Below are 13,486 nucleotides of genomic sequence, written 5' to 3'. Positions count from 1 at the left end.
GAGACGATCGTAGTAAAATCTGGACAGGAATCTCATGAGTCAAAGGTCGACGAATCTTTGCGCAAGAACTGCTAGTGAGCCAAGCGCAAATAGCCCACCTACCACCATTTTGAAGATCTAAACTGCTCTCTTATCCTCCGCTTCTGACAGCGGGCCGCCGAGGACGGGTCTCAGCCCAAGTGCTGAGACGAATTGGAAAGCGGAAAGAATGCACAGTACTCGGTACGCCGAACTTATCCATGGACTGTGTATGCCTGAGGTTGAAGATGGACGTCCTTTCTGCTTGTGGTAGTTTCAATTTGGCTGGTGTTGTTTACAGGATAGGCAAATAGCAGACTTCGTCGCCTAAGGCACCAGGAGTTGCTCGACCATGCCAGACACGTTGGAATATTCTTCCAATTCTGCCCTAGTGTCTCTCACGTATCTGACTGATCAATGCGTTCAGGCCATGATATCGATCACTGGTGCATCCAATTTTATCCTGCTAGTCTAGCTCACCTATTAGATGATCATTTGGCGACTGAGAGATAGTGTGGATGTGACCGTAGAAGCTAGGTGTTGTTTGATTAGTACCGACATTTTAAGGACATCTCAGGAGGTGAGATCTGACTTCATACAAAGCGATTATCAGTCATCAGCAAAATGATCATTCTTCAGTGTCACAAACTTTTCACAGCCATGATTTCGATACAGCTAATGGTGCTCATTCATTTAACACAAAATCTCCAAGCTATGGAACCCGCAGGGATCCTTGCATGACCTCGACCGCCGTTCCGCTGAGAACGACTTTGACGACGGTCCCTTCATCATCTAGAGTAATCTCCACACCTATGACGCTTCGACGTCCCATTTCAACTCCTTGTGTCATCTCAAATTTATGCACCTTCTTCCTAGCATCATGTGACTTAGAGGCCTGAAGTGCGAGCCAGACGCCCAGAGCCGATGAGGCTGAACCAGTGGCCGGATCCTCTATGGTCTCCAAAATCATCCTCGTGCGGATCTTAGTCACTGATTCATTTTGCTCCGTGATATGGTAGAACATTAATCCACAGTGTCCGTTCATGGTGTATTCGGGGTTCATTCCATCTGTATCGAGCCAGCTGTATCCTGGTGCAACATACTCAAGAGCCGCCAACGACGACAGCTCGATGAGACCAAAAGTCATGCGTTTCACAATCGATACGACGGCGGCCGGGCCGGCCATACCATCGAGTACTTCGCTTCGAACACCAACATTTCGAAGGGCCTGCGAATCAAGCATTTTCTGATGAACATGACTGTCGTTTGGAACTTCAGCAGTCGCAATCTCACTACTGGTGTCGTAGGTGAATGGAAGCCTGCCTGCCTTAGCCAACAAAGTGCCGTTGATGACGCCGCTAGCACCGCCTTTTTCGATGGCTTTGCCTAAGTAGACAATTGTTCCGATGGTTGGGTGGCCAGCGAATGGAATCTCCGCAGTCGTCAAGAAGATGTCGAATACCCATTCTGATTTCTTGTAGCTTTCTTCACTCTCGTGAAGTATGACTGTCTCAGAGAAATTGAATTCTCTCGCAATCTTTTGCTTCTGATCCTGTGTCAACGAATGAGACGGCGGCAAGCGGATGATGGCTAAAGGGTTGCCTTCATAGCGAGTGCTGGTAAAGACGTCGGTAGTTATATACGCCAAACTTTGAGAATCCATGATTGTATGACTAGGCATGATGGTGTATGTGCTCTCACAATTAAGAAAGTATGACCTTCTGACCTTCTACCTTCTTTTTAAGGAAAGCGAGGCAGCGGGACACGCCCTATGTTTGACAGGCTCTGAGTTGAGTCACAGGGTTTTGCGGAGACATCTCCTGTTTGACCAGTAGACCAATACATACAGTAGGAATCCGAGCTATAGTCCGGTTATCGGATACTGCAGAGCCTTCGACCCCCTACTTTCATTTAATTTCATACAAAAGAGCATAAGAAAGTGGGAATGTTGCATTTGACAGTCTGTCGGTTGAGTCACAAGAGTTGGCTAAGGTAGCTCCCGTCGAAACAGCAACTTCTGCCGATAATTGCCGTAGAATGCCGAGCTATTCTACTCCGAATCTCGGATACTGCAGAGCCTGCGAAAGCTAACCCTAGCCAAAGACAGTGTTAGCAGTGAACCTAGGTATTTTCATACTAGACAAATGGCAACCATTGCAGAGACTCATTGCAACGCAGCCTAGACGATCATGTCAGCCCGGCCCACTTGGGTCGGAATGCGGTGTTAATATAAGCCAGTCGCTCATTCCGAGAGGCATCCGCTGGTCAGTACCATAATGTGTAGTCCATCGGTTCACAACAAAGGCCGGAGCCTTGCCCGTGCATATAAAACTGGATGTCTGCTTGATCGCTTGTACGTGTTCACACTTTCGGAGATAAGCATAGTTTGCTTCGAACCTTGCCTTAGCCCAGGTCTCTCATTTCAAGAAGACTAGCACTTAAAGTAAAGAGATAGCTGGCTGCCAGAGAGCATGCAAATCCACAGCCTTCAGTGGAAAGGTGTCAAAAAGCCAGCATCGGCCGATGATGCACGAGGCATTAAATCCTCACTACCCTCACTGCGACCTCGCGTGTTATATCGCTGTCTCGGCAATCTTCGCGTCCCTGCTTTTCGTCTCACCACGCGGGTCTTCAACCAAAGAGTGATCAATGATCAGCGGGCCGGGGAACATGTTTGTTGAGGCTTCCGAAACAATCAATCATCCGATTTATAAAAGTGTGGGCCTGAATCGGTTTCTCGGCCCGCTGCCTCGGGCATTGGACGCCAAGATCTCTATCGTTATTTTTTTTTCTCTTATGTGAACGCTCTGACGCCACTCAACACCCCATCCCGTTTTCTAGGCGCAAAAGTATCTAGTCGCCAAGGTGTACCAGACCAAACAAGCAAAATATAAAGCATACGAAAAGCAAAATTTGTACAGGGTATTAGCCCGACCGGAAATCTTTCTTTCGAACCGTTTTATGTAGCAGAAATAAACTCATGTTCTTGAATCCTGGCAACCGCACACCACACGTCTCACCGACCAAGGGACACCCAAGTAGACAAGGACACCATTAAGCTGACAAGCACGGCAGCTGAGCCGTCGACAGGCCGGGACCCGCTCGCAGTCACAGCCTGAGCGAGCGTACCCTCAGCGGCAGCATCCTTAGGCACCGAGCTTCCAGACGGGTCATTGTTCGCCTGCGCGGTAGAGGAGTCGAGCGGGAAGCGGTCCAGAAATTTGAAGGTCCGGAGACCGTCCTCAAACTGCGTCGCCATCGTCTCCACGCCGGTGACATTGGTGAAGACGCCAGATGTGGACGGGATGCCCGCCATGGCCAGGGCCGCGGAGCCTGAGCCGACCGCGCCGACGGGCTTGCCCCACCGGTAGCTATCGATGAGAATTTGGCCGGGCCGGCCAAGGGGGAAGAGCGTATTCTGCAGAAACGGCTGGAACAGCCCTTCTGCGCCCTCGGCTACGATGATGCCGTCGAAGCCCGAGGCGTCGGACTGTGAGTATGTTGCTCCTATGCCTTGGATGAGAGACTCGCCCACGATGGTGGATACGACTCCGTTCTGAGATAGACGCTGTTGTAGGGCTGTTGCCTGTTGCATTGAGATTGGGTTGCTTGTGCTCGTCAATATGCCCACGGTAAGTGTTGCGATTGTAGGAAGCGGAACACCAAAAATGTTCAGCCCGGTCGTCTTGTTATCATGGTAGAACGTCGGATCTGGTGCTGGGGCTTGGATGGCCAAGGCGGTGGCGACTCGTCCAGCAAGATCGTTTGAGATCCGGTTGAGCTGCGTGACAATATTCTGGCGCACGATTGGAGACTTGACATTGCTCGTCTCGAACCGTATTGCATTGACCAGGATTTGCTGCTCTGGAGGCGTGAGAGAGTTGAGGAACAAGCGAGGTTGGCTCCAGTGATCGTTGAAACTCGGAGACAAGGCGCGCACCAGGTTGCCGCCGATTTGCCGCTGAGGAGCCGTGAAGAAGCCCCTACCTTGGGTTGCGTTAGCCTGCATGGGAACTCCTCCGCCCAGCGCACTTGGAGTGTAGTGGAAAATGTTCTCGTGAATGAGATTCTGACCGGCGCCATCTCGATTGTTGTTGTTGACTCGTGTCCGAGGTCTGTTGATTGGCAGTTGCTCAAAATTAGCATTACCATGACGGTTAAGTTGAGTATCGAGGTATGAGAAAATGCGACCTGTTATTGTCAGCAGTGAGCTGTATGTATGAACCATGTGTATACAGCTTACCTTGAAGCAGAGGGTCCTCGGTAAAGTCAATACCCCGAACAATGTGCCCAGGCTGGAACATCACTTGCTCCACTTCGGCGAAGTAGTTTGTTGGATTTACGTCCAGCTTCATCGTGCCCAGTACCTGTAGAGGGGCTAATTCTTCCGGAAGGATCTTTGTAGGGTCAAGCATGTCAAATCCAAATGCCTCAGCCTGGCTTTCATCCACTACTTGCACGGCGAGGTCCCATTCAGGACCGTTACCGGATGCGATTGCATTCCAGAGGTCGAGGCGATGGAAATCCGCATTCTTCCCATTCAAGACTTGGGCCTCCTCCCAAAGGAAGCTTGCCTTGCCCTGCTTTGACTTCCAGTGCCACTTGATGAGTCTGGATGTGCCGTCATCAGTGACCATTCGGAAGGTATGGACTCCAAAGCCGTCCTGAATCTGGATTCAGCAATGCTTTTCACATAATGGGAGGCTCAAATTCCTGAGAACTTACCATGTGACGGTAAGAGCGGACAATACCAAAGCCAGACATGGCCCAGAGGAGTGTGTGAAGGGTCGAGGGCTGAGAACTAAAGAAGTCCCAAGCAGAGTCGTGGGCAGTGGCCGCTTGAGGTATTTCGTTATCTGGACTAGGCTTCACCGAATGTACGAGATCCGGGAACTGAATAGCGTCCTGAATGAAGAAGACTGGGACATTATTGCCAACGATATCTGGGAGCTGTTAGTGGTCAGAACCTTAAGTTAATCGGTGTGCTGCTGTCATTACCGAAGTTGCCTTCATCTGTGTAGCTGGAAATCTCGTATCAGCTGTCGTACCTATCGAACGGATGAGTCCATGGTATCAAGACTCACAATCGTGTAGCAAATCCGTGTACATCTCTAGCGAGATCCGCACTGCCTCTTGAGCCAGCTACTGTAGAGAAGCGCACAAAAGTCGAAGTCTGTTTCCCCTGCCCACTAAGAAATGATGCCGAAGTGATATTGCTCCAGTCTCCATTAGATGTAAACGTGCCGAATGCGCCAGCACCACGAGCGTGGACAGCTCGCTCGGGGACCTAATTCAAGGGTCAGATATTGAGAACTACTGTCTTCGATAGCTCCGGCTCCGCTCACTCTCTCATGATCAAAGTGCATAATCTTCTGCCGGAGGATGAAGTCCTCTAGGACCGTGGGCCCCCGAGCACCAGCCCTCAAGCTCGCCTGGTCCTCAATAGGCCCACCAGCATCTGACGTCAAGAAAGCCCCCGTGTCGTTTACCGAGAACTGGTCCATGAATTCCGCGTTTCCACCGGGGGGTGGAGCCTGGGCCTGCCTTGCGCGGAGCGCAGCTGTGTCGCTATTCCCATCCATCATCGGACATACCGAAGATCCTAGGCCCACGAGGGCTGCTATTACGAGCCATAACATGGGTTTGCACATGTTGAATGTCCTCCAATGAAAGAAGTACAGCCTGTCAGGAAACGAAAAGGACAGGCGAATGTAATAATGTCCGGTCAATTCGAAGGTTGAACCTCCAGAACCGTCTCCAGCAATGCAACGGAAGTCCGTCAGCGACAGGTCAATGTACAGATATACATAGGTTTTTGAAGACGACAACTCTTCGAGCGGCCAGAAGGCTACCAGTAACCCAATGTGTCTTTTTGCCTAAAATATTACAGGCAGAATCCATGTCGTGGTTGCGGTTATCTTGCATGTTGACCGGGTGCTTCGATTCGAGGAGAATATGATCCGCGTTTCGACAGTGTGCTGAATTCAGTTCGGATGGCGATTGTCCGCATCAGAGAGTACCCTTTACCCAAAACTCCTTCCGCGAAAGGCTGACGTATTGCTGTTAGCGAGAACCCCTCCATGGTACTAGTGCATGGCATCAAATGGTCTCTCGTCTAATCTTACTGAACCTTTACCTGTATATCGTCCAGGCCAGTTAGCCGAAAGGGTGGTGACGAATAGATGAAAGTCGTCTGTGACATGGCCTCGAGACCTGAAGATCCCAAGTCTTGGCTTGGTTGACACATCGGAGATGGACATATTTACGACGGCTAGTGTGAGAGACAGAAAGACTAATCGAGTAAGTTGATGGTCCAGCTCTGCAAAAGAAAGAGACTGTTTGTGAACAGCTCGCTCAGGGATCAGTGCCCAGGTTCAGGGATGCGGCCCGTCGACGGCCGAAGTGCATACCCGATAATCCGATTTCGAAACAATGCCATGCCAAAAAAATCTGAAAAGTCAACGGGAGAACTTCCTGTGACACGGGTCACATCAACCACATTCGATCCCATGCTTACAAACACTCCAAGAGGCGTAGGCATGTGCCATGGAGGTGGCTAACAGCTTGATAGACACCATCTGAAAGCCAGAGTCACTGGCAATGACGACTAAGTAGCGAGCTCGGGCGATCAAAGCTTCTGAAAACGCGTTCAGCATATTTGCTGAGAATGGGAGATACGATCAAAATTCGCTATTTGATATTTGCAGGTGCCTCGTGATTGCTAGAATGAAGAACTCTTTGCTCCAAGAAGCTCCAGCAAAGCAAGACAGGAGCTTCATGAGAACCCAGGATGTATTGTTTGCTTCCTTGGCTATATCAGCTTGCCAGGTTGGGGGCCAGCCGAAGATGACCAAGCTCATGTAAGCTCAAGGCTGAGCTCCTGCGTTCGTGTTATGCATGCGACCTTTCCCTGTGATCGGCAGACATCCGACTGAATGAAGCCACCGGCGTTCGGCGGAATTCTGTCGGTGGATGACACATTATAGCTCCCACGCGGGAGATTTGAAACGTTCACACTGTCTTGGCAGATTCAGGCCTTCTCATAGGGCAAGATTGCTGGATAAAAACCAGTACATCAGGAGTCTCATGCGCCATGTATGACATTTGATTCCAAATGCACAATCTATGGAGGGTTCTCTTGCTCTCCGAGGAGTCGTACCGGGTTCTCTTGGAAGCTAGGTTAGGAAGACGATATTAGCGGAACGAGACATGGTGCATCATTTGTTTCGGCATGTTTAATGCAAAATCCCCGAGTCCTTAATTACTGGGTAATCAACTATGACACTCCATCGATGACTTCGGACGATATCTGATAACATCGGACGAGATAAAGTTACGATGCTCCCGGTGCCATAGGGGCTAGTCCGTTCCACACTGGCGCCCGCTGTACAGAAGCCGAGCTGAGTTGCGTGTCGCTCCGCATACTCCGGTATGGATCAGAACTTCTTTGGGAGGGAGATCGAGACAGATGCCTAGATTTAGAAACGAATACTCCTTAGTGTGGCCCGCTATGGAGCTTGAGTATCTGCGTGCGGGCTGAAGCAAGTGCCCACTGACTGGATGGTGTTCTAATCTTCACACCTGGTCTTTTTCCTTGTAGAGTTCACTAGAATACGGATCACCTCACGGCGAACTAGAGTCAGGTAAAACCAAGTTCTGCAATATTGTTTAATGCCTCGCTTTCAAGGGTTGGTGGTGGTTCCAAGTATTAAATCTGGCAGTAAAGACGAATCCTCCAAAAATGGATCGAATGTGCTGAAACATCTGTCCAAAATTCGGGAGGAACAAAACCCAATCCTACATCAGAGATGGGAGTTGACGAAGGACAGGGAAATTCAGGATGCTCAAGAACCATTATGATCACCTCACAAGAATGGGGGATTGACCAGGCAGTAGGAGACAGAAACTCGAGAACCCTGGCCAGCGGAGACGGTCCATGTTAGCAGAATGACACACAAATAGCAAACTAGACCGGGTATGCTGCAGTGAACCGCTTTTCCTCGTTCGAAGCCCGCTGCTGATATTGGGGGTTTTTGTTGAAAAGCAGATAGCTACAAGCAAATCGAAAGAGAAGTGGCAGTGTGGTTGATTTGAAAGATCTCCCCCAAAACTCGTGGTAAAAGATCAAACCATAAAAGACTACAATTGTGACTCGAAAAATAGAGGCCTGAAAGTGCAAGCTACGCCTGTTTTGTTTCCTCCCAGAAAACTGCCCCAGTCCGTTTGCCCTGCTCAGCGCCAACCCCGATCCCAAGTCCATCAAGTCCAGCCGCGTGCGGACTTGAGAAGCAGAAACCAATTCAGACTTTCGAAAATCTGGATCTTCCTGGGTCCATCTTCAGAAACTCCTCTTGAGAGGGAGAGAAAAACCAATCGCAACCATTGCCTGCCACGTCACTTCAACCCCTCCACCTTCCAACAAACACATCAAGCAACAAACCACTGTTTCTGAAAACGAACGAGACCATCAAACCACTCAACTCAATCGTTGCAGTCATTGCAGCACAGGCTTTTCAAGACACTGAGGTGCTCGTAAATCGTGCCAGTCATTCGTAGTACGAACTTGTCAGCTCAGAAGGAAAGAGACCAAAGCTACTTGCAGGTAAGCACTCGACGCCCCTTGGCGCTGGTGACGATGTCTCCAGCGGTCGCTGAACCTTCAAATAGAAACAGCCATGGCAGAGACATTCCACGTGTTCTCAGACCTTCCCAAGGAGCTGCGGCTCAAGATCTGGGAGCAGGCCATGATCGAAGATCGCCCCAATCGACGCATCCTCCTCTACCAGGGTCGTGTCGTGCCCTTCAAGCAATTCATTAGCCCGCTACTTCTCGTCAACCAGGAGTCTCGAAAGTGCGCCAAAGCCTTCTACAATGTCAAGCTCGACATCTACGCTGTTCCTCCAGTCCGTCAGGACCAGGTCGAATGTCTGGAAAAGGACAAGCACTGGGGCCAGACCAAAGGCTTCGAACGGGCTGTGGACGGAATCATCCGGGGCTACACGGACAAGTATGTCGTCTATCGATATGAAGATGAGTTGGAAGTCTACGAATACGAAAGGCCCCCCTGGAGCGACCGAGACTTCATGGACCTTGAAGAGTATGAGGAAGGATTTCGAGTTGACTTGAAGAGACACTGGTCTCTCTTTGTGTGGCGGAAGCTATGTGTCCTCGGAGCAAGTTCCGTTGGCGAGGTCCAGGAGTCGGCGTCCAGCACCGGTGTATTCTACATCAGTCCGGAGCATGATATATTTATTGACGACTACGACTGCGGAGTACACTTCTGCATTGAGAATGCTTCAAAGATCCTGGGGACAGACTTTCCCTTTCTCCAAGAAGTAGCCTGCCGCCACGTATCTGCAAAGTTATCCGCCGCTACGCGTCACAGAGTCTCCACCCTTGCACTCGTCAGGCTTGGAAACATATGTGATGCAGAGCATTGTGTCTTCGCCGAATTCAAATCCTTCAAATTTGACCTCGACTTTGATAAATTGAATCGCTACCGGTCCTGGGCTTATCGAAGAGATTGGAAAAAGAAAGCCTTTCCGCGTGTTCGCTCATACTTCGTTTTGAGGAAGTCTGACCTCGATCCATTTTCCAACTTTCTGGCAGAACTGACAGATTCGAACAACATCAGGCTTTCTCAGTGCCTTGAATCATGGGAGTCAGAGTACGAAGGTGGTAGAGGAAAGCACAGTCTGTATTTAAGACCCAAAAAGGGCGGACCATTTGGTACAGAACCGGCGGATTGGGTGCGCGATCTCATGGCACATTGGCAAGTCAGCACTTGAGAGGAGAAGAGCGACAACCCGAAACTCTGCAGACAGCCTCCATCACTTTTACCAAGCATTCCTCGCAAAGTTATGCGAAGCCATGTCGATAACTTTGAGGAGCCCCGCACAGGTGTTCCATGGCTTGACTGTTTTTATTAGCCCGCCGCCTACGTCGATGCCGTTGTCGCCGCCACGGCTGCGAATACATAAAGTGGCGCATACTACAATGAACGCCACAAGACGGCACTTTCCTTGAGATTTTCGGCCAACGAGGAATGGTCAGAAGAAGGTGGATGTCTTAATCATGAGGCAGGTGGGGTGTGTAGGATTGGATTTGCAGCGGGAGGCATAGAACACGAATATTGCATGGACTGTGGTTCATAGGGCATGTCGGCTTTTGGTCTGGATGCTCGAGGCATTGCAATAAAGACGGTCGCTAAAGGTTCCCCCCGTGCAGAAAGTCGTGGTCTCAGAATGAGTTACATAGACCCAGCGTGCTTTGCGCGGTCATTTCTGCATCATCATCTCCCTACGCACTACGATGTGAGTACAGTGATGTTTAATACGTAGCGATCTAATGACTGGGAATCCGAGGTACCAAAGATGCTTTCATGTTCTGTTCCTTCCAGCTATTCTGTTTCCTAGATATGCGTACCTGGCCATCCAAGCGAGAACTCTCTCGCATTTCTTGAGCTTCAACGCGGCTTTTTCTCGGTGCAAACAATTGACGTAGGATCTCATGGTGTGTACCTCGACTTAGCATGGTAAAGGTTCTTCACTGAGTCTTCAATGGGAGTGTCCTGCCAAAACACCTCCCTCATTCAATGGATTCCATGGATAGGAGCATAGAATTATAGCTAGAGGCTGATCTAAGCCGGTGAAGACACATCAAGAAAGAGTGTGTGTGTGCGCGCGCACGAAGGAGTAGGGAGTATCCGGAGAGATGCAGGCTGGACAGTCCCAAAGACTCGGGCAAAAGGGAAGTACGGTCATCCATTTGATTCCGAGACAACCTGAAATTCTATCGATTAATGGTATTTATGCCAGGTCAATACGGAAATTAGACGAGGTTGTTTGTTCCTAGGTGCACCATTGGCCTTCCAAACCCGCAGCTGAAAGGAGAAGAAAGGCGGATGCTGGCGCAAAAGATGCAGCAGTTTGAAGAGGAGAATAAATTCGTCCAACATGCTTAGAATTTGTTCAGACGAAAACAGCGAATCTGGCTGAAATAAGTGCACTGTGCTTTCGAAGAGTCGTGCCTACATAAATTCTTGTATAAGCAGGGGCGACCTTCGATACGGATGTGCCACCGTTGGTTGAATTTGCCCCTAAGCCGTATTGGCATGAAGTACGATTTTGAGGTTATCTTCGCTGGTTCTGCGTAAATTGAACTGTCATGAGGCGAGAAGCCTGGGATTTGGACGCATATCAGAGTTGCCCATACAGTCTTGTACTGATCAAGCTTCACCGCAGGGTTTATGTCACCTTGAAGAATGACTTCGCACTTCTATATTGAAGGAGAGCCTGTGCCCAGCTAATGATGTTCGCTGTGTGGACGTCTATGCCGCTGGTATCAATGTGCAGAATGCAGACTGGCCTTACTTCCTTACCGCCATCATGCGTCATAACGTCGTGATTGATGAAGAACTCGAACGTGCAGCTCGACCCTTCTTGAGATTCCCCACTAGGGACTGCAGCCTCAGTCCACAGGAGGCTGAGCACGTCGCCTCGGCGATCTCCTAAGACTCACCTCGTCTCTTCGGGACGACCGTATTTCTATTATGCTCTCGTCCCCAATCTGAGACAAGCTGGTGTCGCCATTCGGGCCGATGAGCTGGTCTTCTTCTATCCAGCCAGCCTCAACTGCGAACTCGACGACATCCTCGGCGCTCGAGAATGACAGAATTTCTGGAGGGGCTTCGGGGTTGAGGTGCGTCCAGAATTCTTGTGAGTCTCGTCGGAACAATGTCAAGTCCTTTTTGCCGCCTTTGAAGTTCTTAACAAGGTATTCGTAGAGATACGACAACCATAGGACGTTGGTGTACGAATGGTGCTGCTTCCATGACACTGGCCCGTTGACTCCCTTCTCGTAGGGCTTGTTGTGTGATTTGGGTGGTAGGCAGACGCGGTCGCCTTTCAGCAGATATGACCGCATCTGCCGGTACACTTTGCACTGTGCTGCGTGGGTGCTGGTGAACAGGCTTAGGTCTTTCTCCAGGTCCTGGGCGATTGGACGTGCGGAGATGTCTTCGACATTTTCTGCCCGCGACAGGCCATAGTCCAAAATGGTCACGTCCAGTCCCGAGTATCCAAATCGACATGGAGACTTGTCCATTTTCGCTTTTGCGCTCCTGACTTCACGGATGCACACATTTCCTTCGTGCAGATCTCGATGCTGCCCGAAAGTCAGCACTTAACTTGCAAGGAGGCTACTTGACACACTGTTCTTACCTCAAACCTCACCAAGTTCTCCGCCCGTGCAAGAGCAACTGCAACGTGCAGGAAAATGTCCCAGATTTGATCTATTGAGACAATCTCCAAGTCCTCGAGAGCAGTTCCGGCATCGCCTAACTCCACGACGAGGAACTTGGTGTCATTCAAGTACCGGCTTGGGGACGGATAGAACTGCAAGCGATCTGGATCCTTGCGCTTCATCTTTTTGTGGAAGGTTTGATGTGTCTCTAAAAGAGCTGCCGTGGTCTTGCCCTGAACGGTGTATTTCTCCTTGTAGATCACAAATCCTGGAATATCTGCCAAGAGCTCCGAGATTTGCAGCTCTCCTGCGAGATCATCTTCGCTGTGAGGATCCTCATCGACGAGGCCAGACTTCTGCTGAACCTTTGTCTGAGGCTTGATTGGAGAGTCCAGACGGATCACTTTGATGATGCTGGTTCCTCGGTCGTTGGTGATCCGGTAGACTTCCGCATAAGATGCCTCTGCAATCTTCTCGATCCGGTCGCCGAAAGGACAAACATCCTCCCAGGTAAGGCTTTGGGAGTCCTCTTGAATTTCCAGAGACGTAAGACTCAGGCTTGGCTCATCCTGCTGGCGTGGTCTTTTGGGGGTCTGTGGCGGCAGTGACGCCGACTCGGGAATCGGCAGGACAAGCTTGTGTTTCGTTGAGGACTTGGTCTTCTTGCCATCGTGGATTGTGACGTCTTTGAGCTTTTTCGTGATTTTGGTGATGGTGTCGTCTGAATCCGTGCTCTTGGATGTGGTTGTGCTCATTGAGACATTCACGTCCAGTTCCGCCAAAGCCTTCCCGGGCTGAGGCTTCCTGGCCCTTTTGCCGTAAGTTCGGACGGAGGCTCTCTGCGACATGTTTGTCATCTGCTGAACATTTTCAAGTCGGCGGGTTGGGAATGTAGGAAGCTTGGTCTAGGTGTCTGAGGCGTTTGAACGGTTCCACACTGGAGCTCGGCTGGTTGGATGGAAGGCGTAGACCCAGGTGCGCTGCTCTTTGCTGCAGAGATGCAAGTAAATATGACGCTATCGTGTTGGCAGGGCAACAGCCCGTCAAGGCAATTATGTAAGACAACCCCGGTCCGTGCCGATGTGACACCCATTGTGCCATTGGCAGCTCACCCCAAACCTGGTGTGGAGCTGGCACTGCGCCAAGCCGAGCTTCCCCAATGTCGTGGAAGCTTGTAGGATTTTCCACAACGTCGCCTCTTTCTCCCGCCGACGACGACTCAGCT

At 50.4% G+C, this 13,486-nt stretch overlaps 4 protein-coding genes across 4 annotated transcripts; 1 reads left to right on the top strand and 3 right to left on the bottom strand.

Moving 5' to 3' along the window:
- Nucleotides 1-730: 730 nt before the first annotated feature.
- Nucleotides 731-1,699, bottom strand: J7T55_007757 (uncharacterized protein; the record flags this gene model as incomplete). Its single annotated transcript, XM_053134436.1, has 1 exon — nt 731-1,699. One exon carries the CDS (start codon nt 1,697-1,699, stop codon nt 731-733), a length of 969 nt encoding a protein of 322 aa, XP_052987730.1.
- Nucleotides 1,700-3,034: 1,335 nt separating this feature from the next.
- J7T55_007756 (uncharacterized protein) lies at nt 3,035-6,674 on the bottom strand (the record flags this gene model as incomplete). Its single annotated transcript, XM_053134435.1, has 9 exons — nt 3,035-4,209; nt 4,262-4,682; nt 4,744-4,961; nt 5,017-5,039; nt 5,103-5,305; nt 5,364-5,866; nt 5,950-6,067; nt 6,155-6,231; nt 6,536-6,674. 9 exons carry the CDS (start codon nt 6,672-6,674, stop codon nt 3,035-3,037), a joined length of 2,877 nt encoding a protein of 958 aa, XP_052987729.1.
- Nucleotides 6,675-8,693: 2,019 nt separating this feature from the next.
- On the top strand, nt 8,694-9,806 carry J7T55_007755 (uncharacterized protein; the record flags this gene model as incomplete). The annotated part of the gene is made up of 1 exon (XM_053134434.1): nt 8,694-9,806. The coding sequence occupies one exon, from the start codon at nt 8,694-8,696 to the stop codon at nt 9,804-9,806; it is 1,113 nt and encodes a 370-aa protein (XP_052987728.1).
- A 1,681-nt stretch (nt 9,807-11,487) lies between these two features.
- J7T55_007754 (haspin protein kinase) lies at nt 11,488-13,109 on the bottom strand (the record flags this gene model as incomplete). Its single annotated transcript, XM_053134433.1, has 2 exons — nt 11,488-12,183; nt 12,240-13,109. The coding sequence occupies 2 exons, from the start codon at nt 13,107-13,109 to the stop codon at nt 11,488-11,490; spliced, it is 1,566 nt and encodes a 521-aa protein (XP_052987727.1).
- Nucleotides 13,110-13,486: the final 377 nt, after the last annotated feature.

The sequence above is a fragment of the Diaporthe amygdali genome, assembly GCF_026229845.1.
Source record: "Diaporthe amygdali strain CAA958 chromosome Unknown NODE_45_length_313557_cov_64_577745, whole genome shotgun sequence".
Lineage (NCBI taxonomy): Eukaryota > Fungi > Ascomycota > Sordariomycetes > Diaporthales > Diaporthaceae > Diaporthe > Diaporthe amygdali.
The sequence above is the reverse complement of the archived record's forward strand: the minus strand, read 5'-3'. Positions and strand labels throughout refer to the sequence as shown.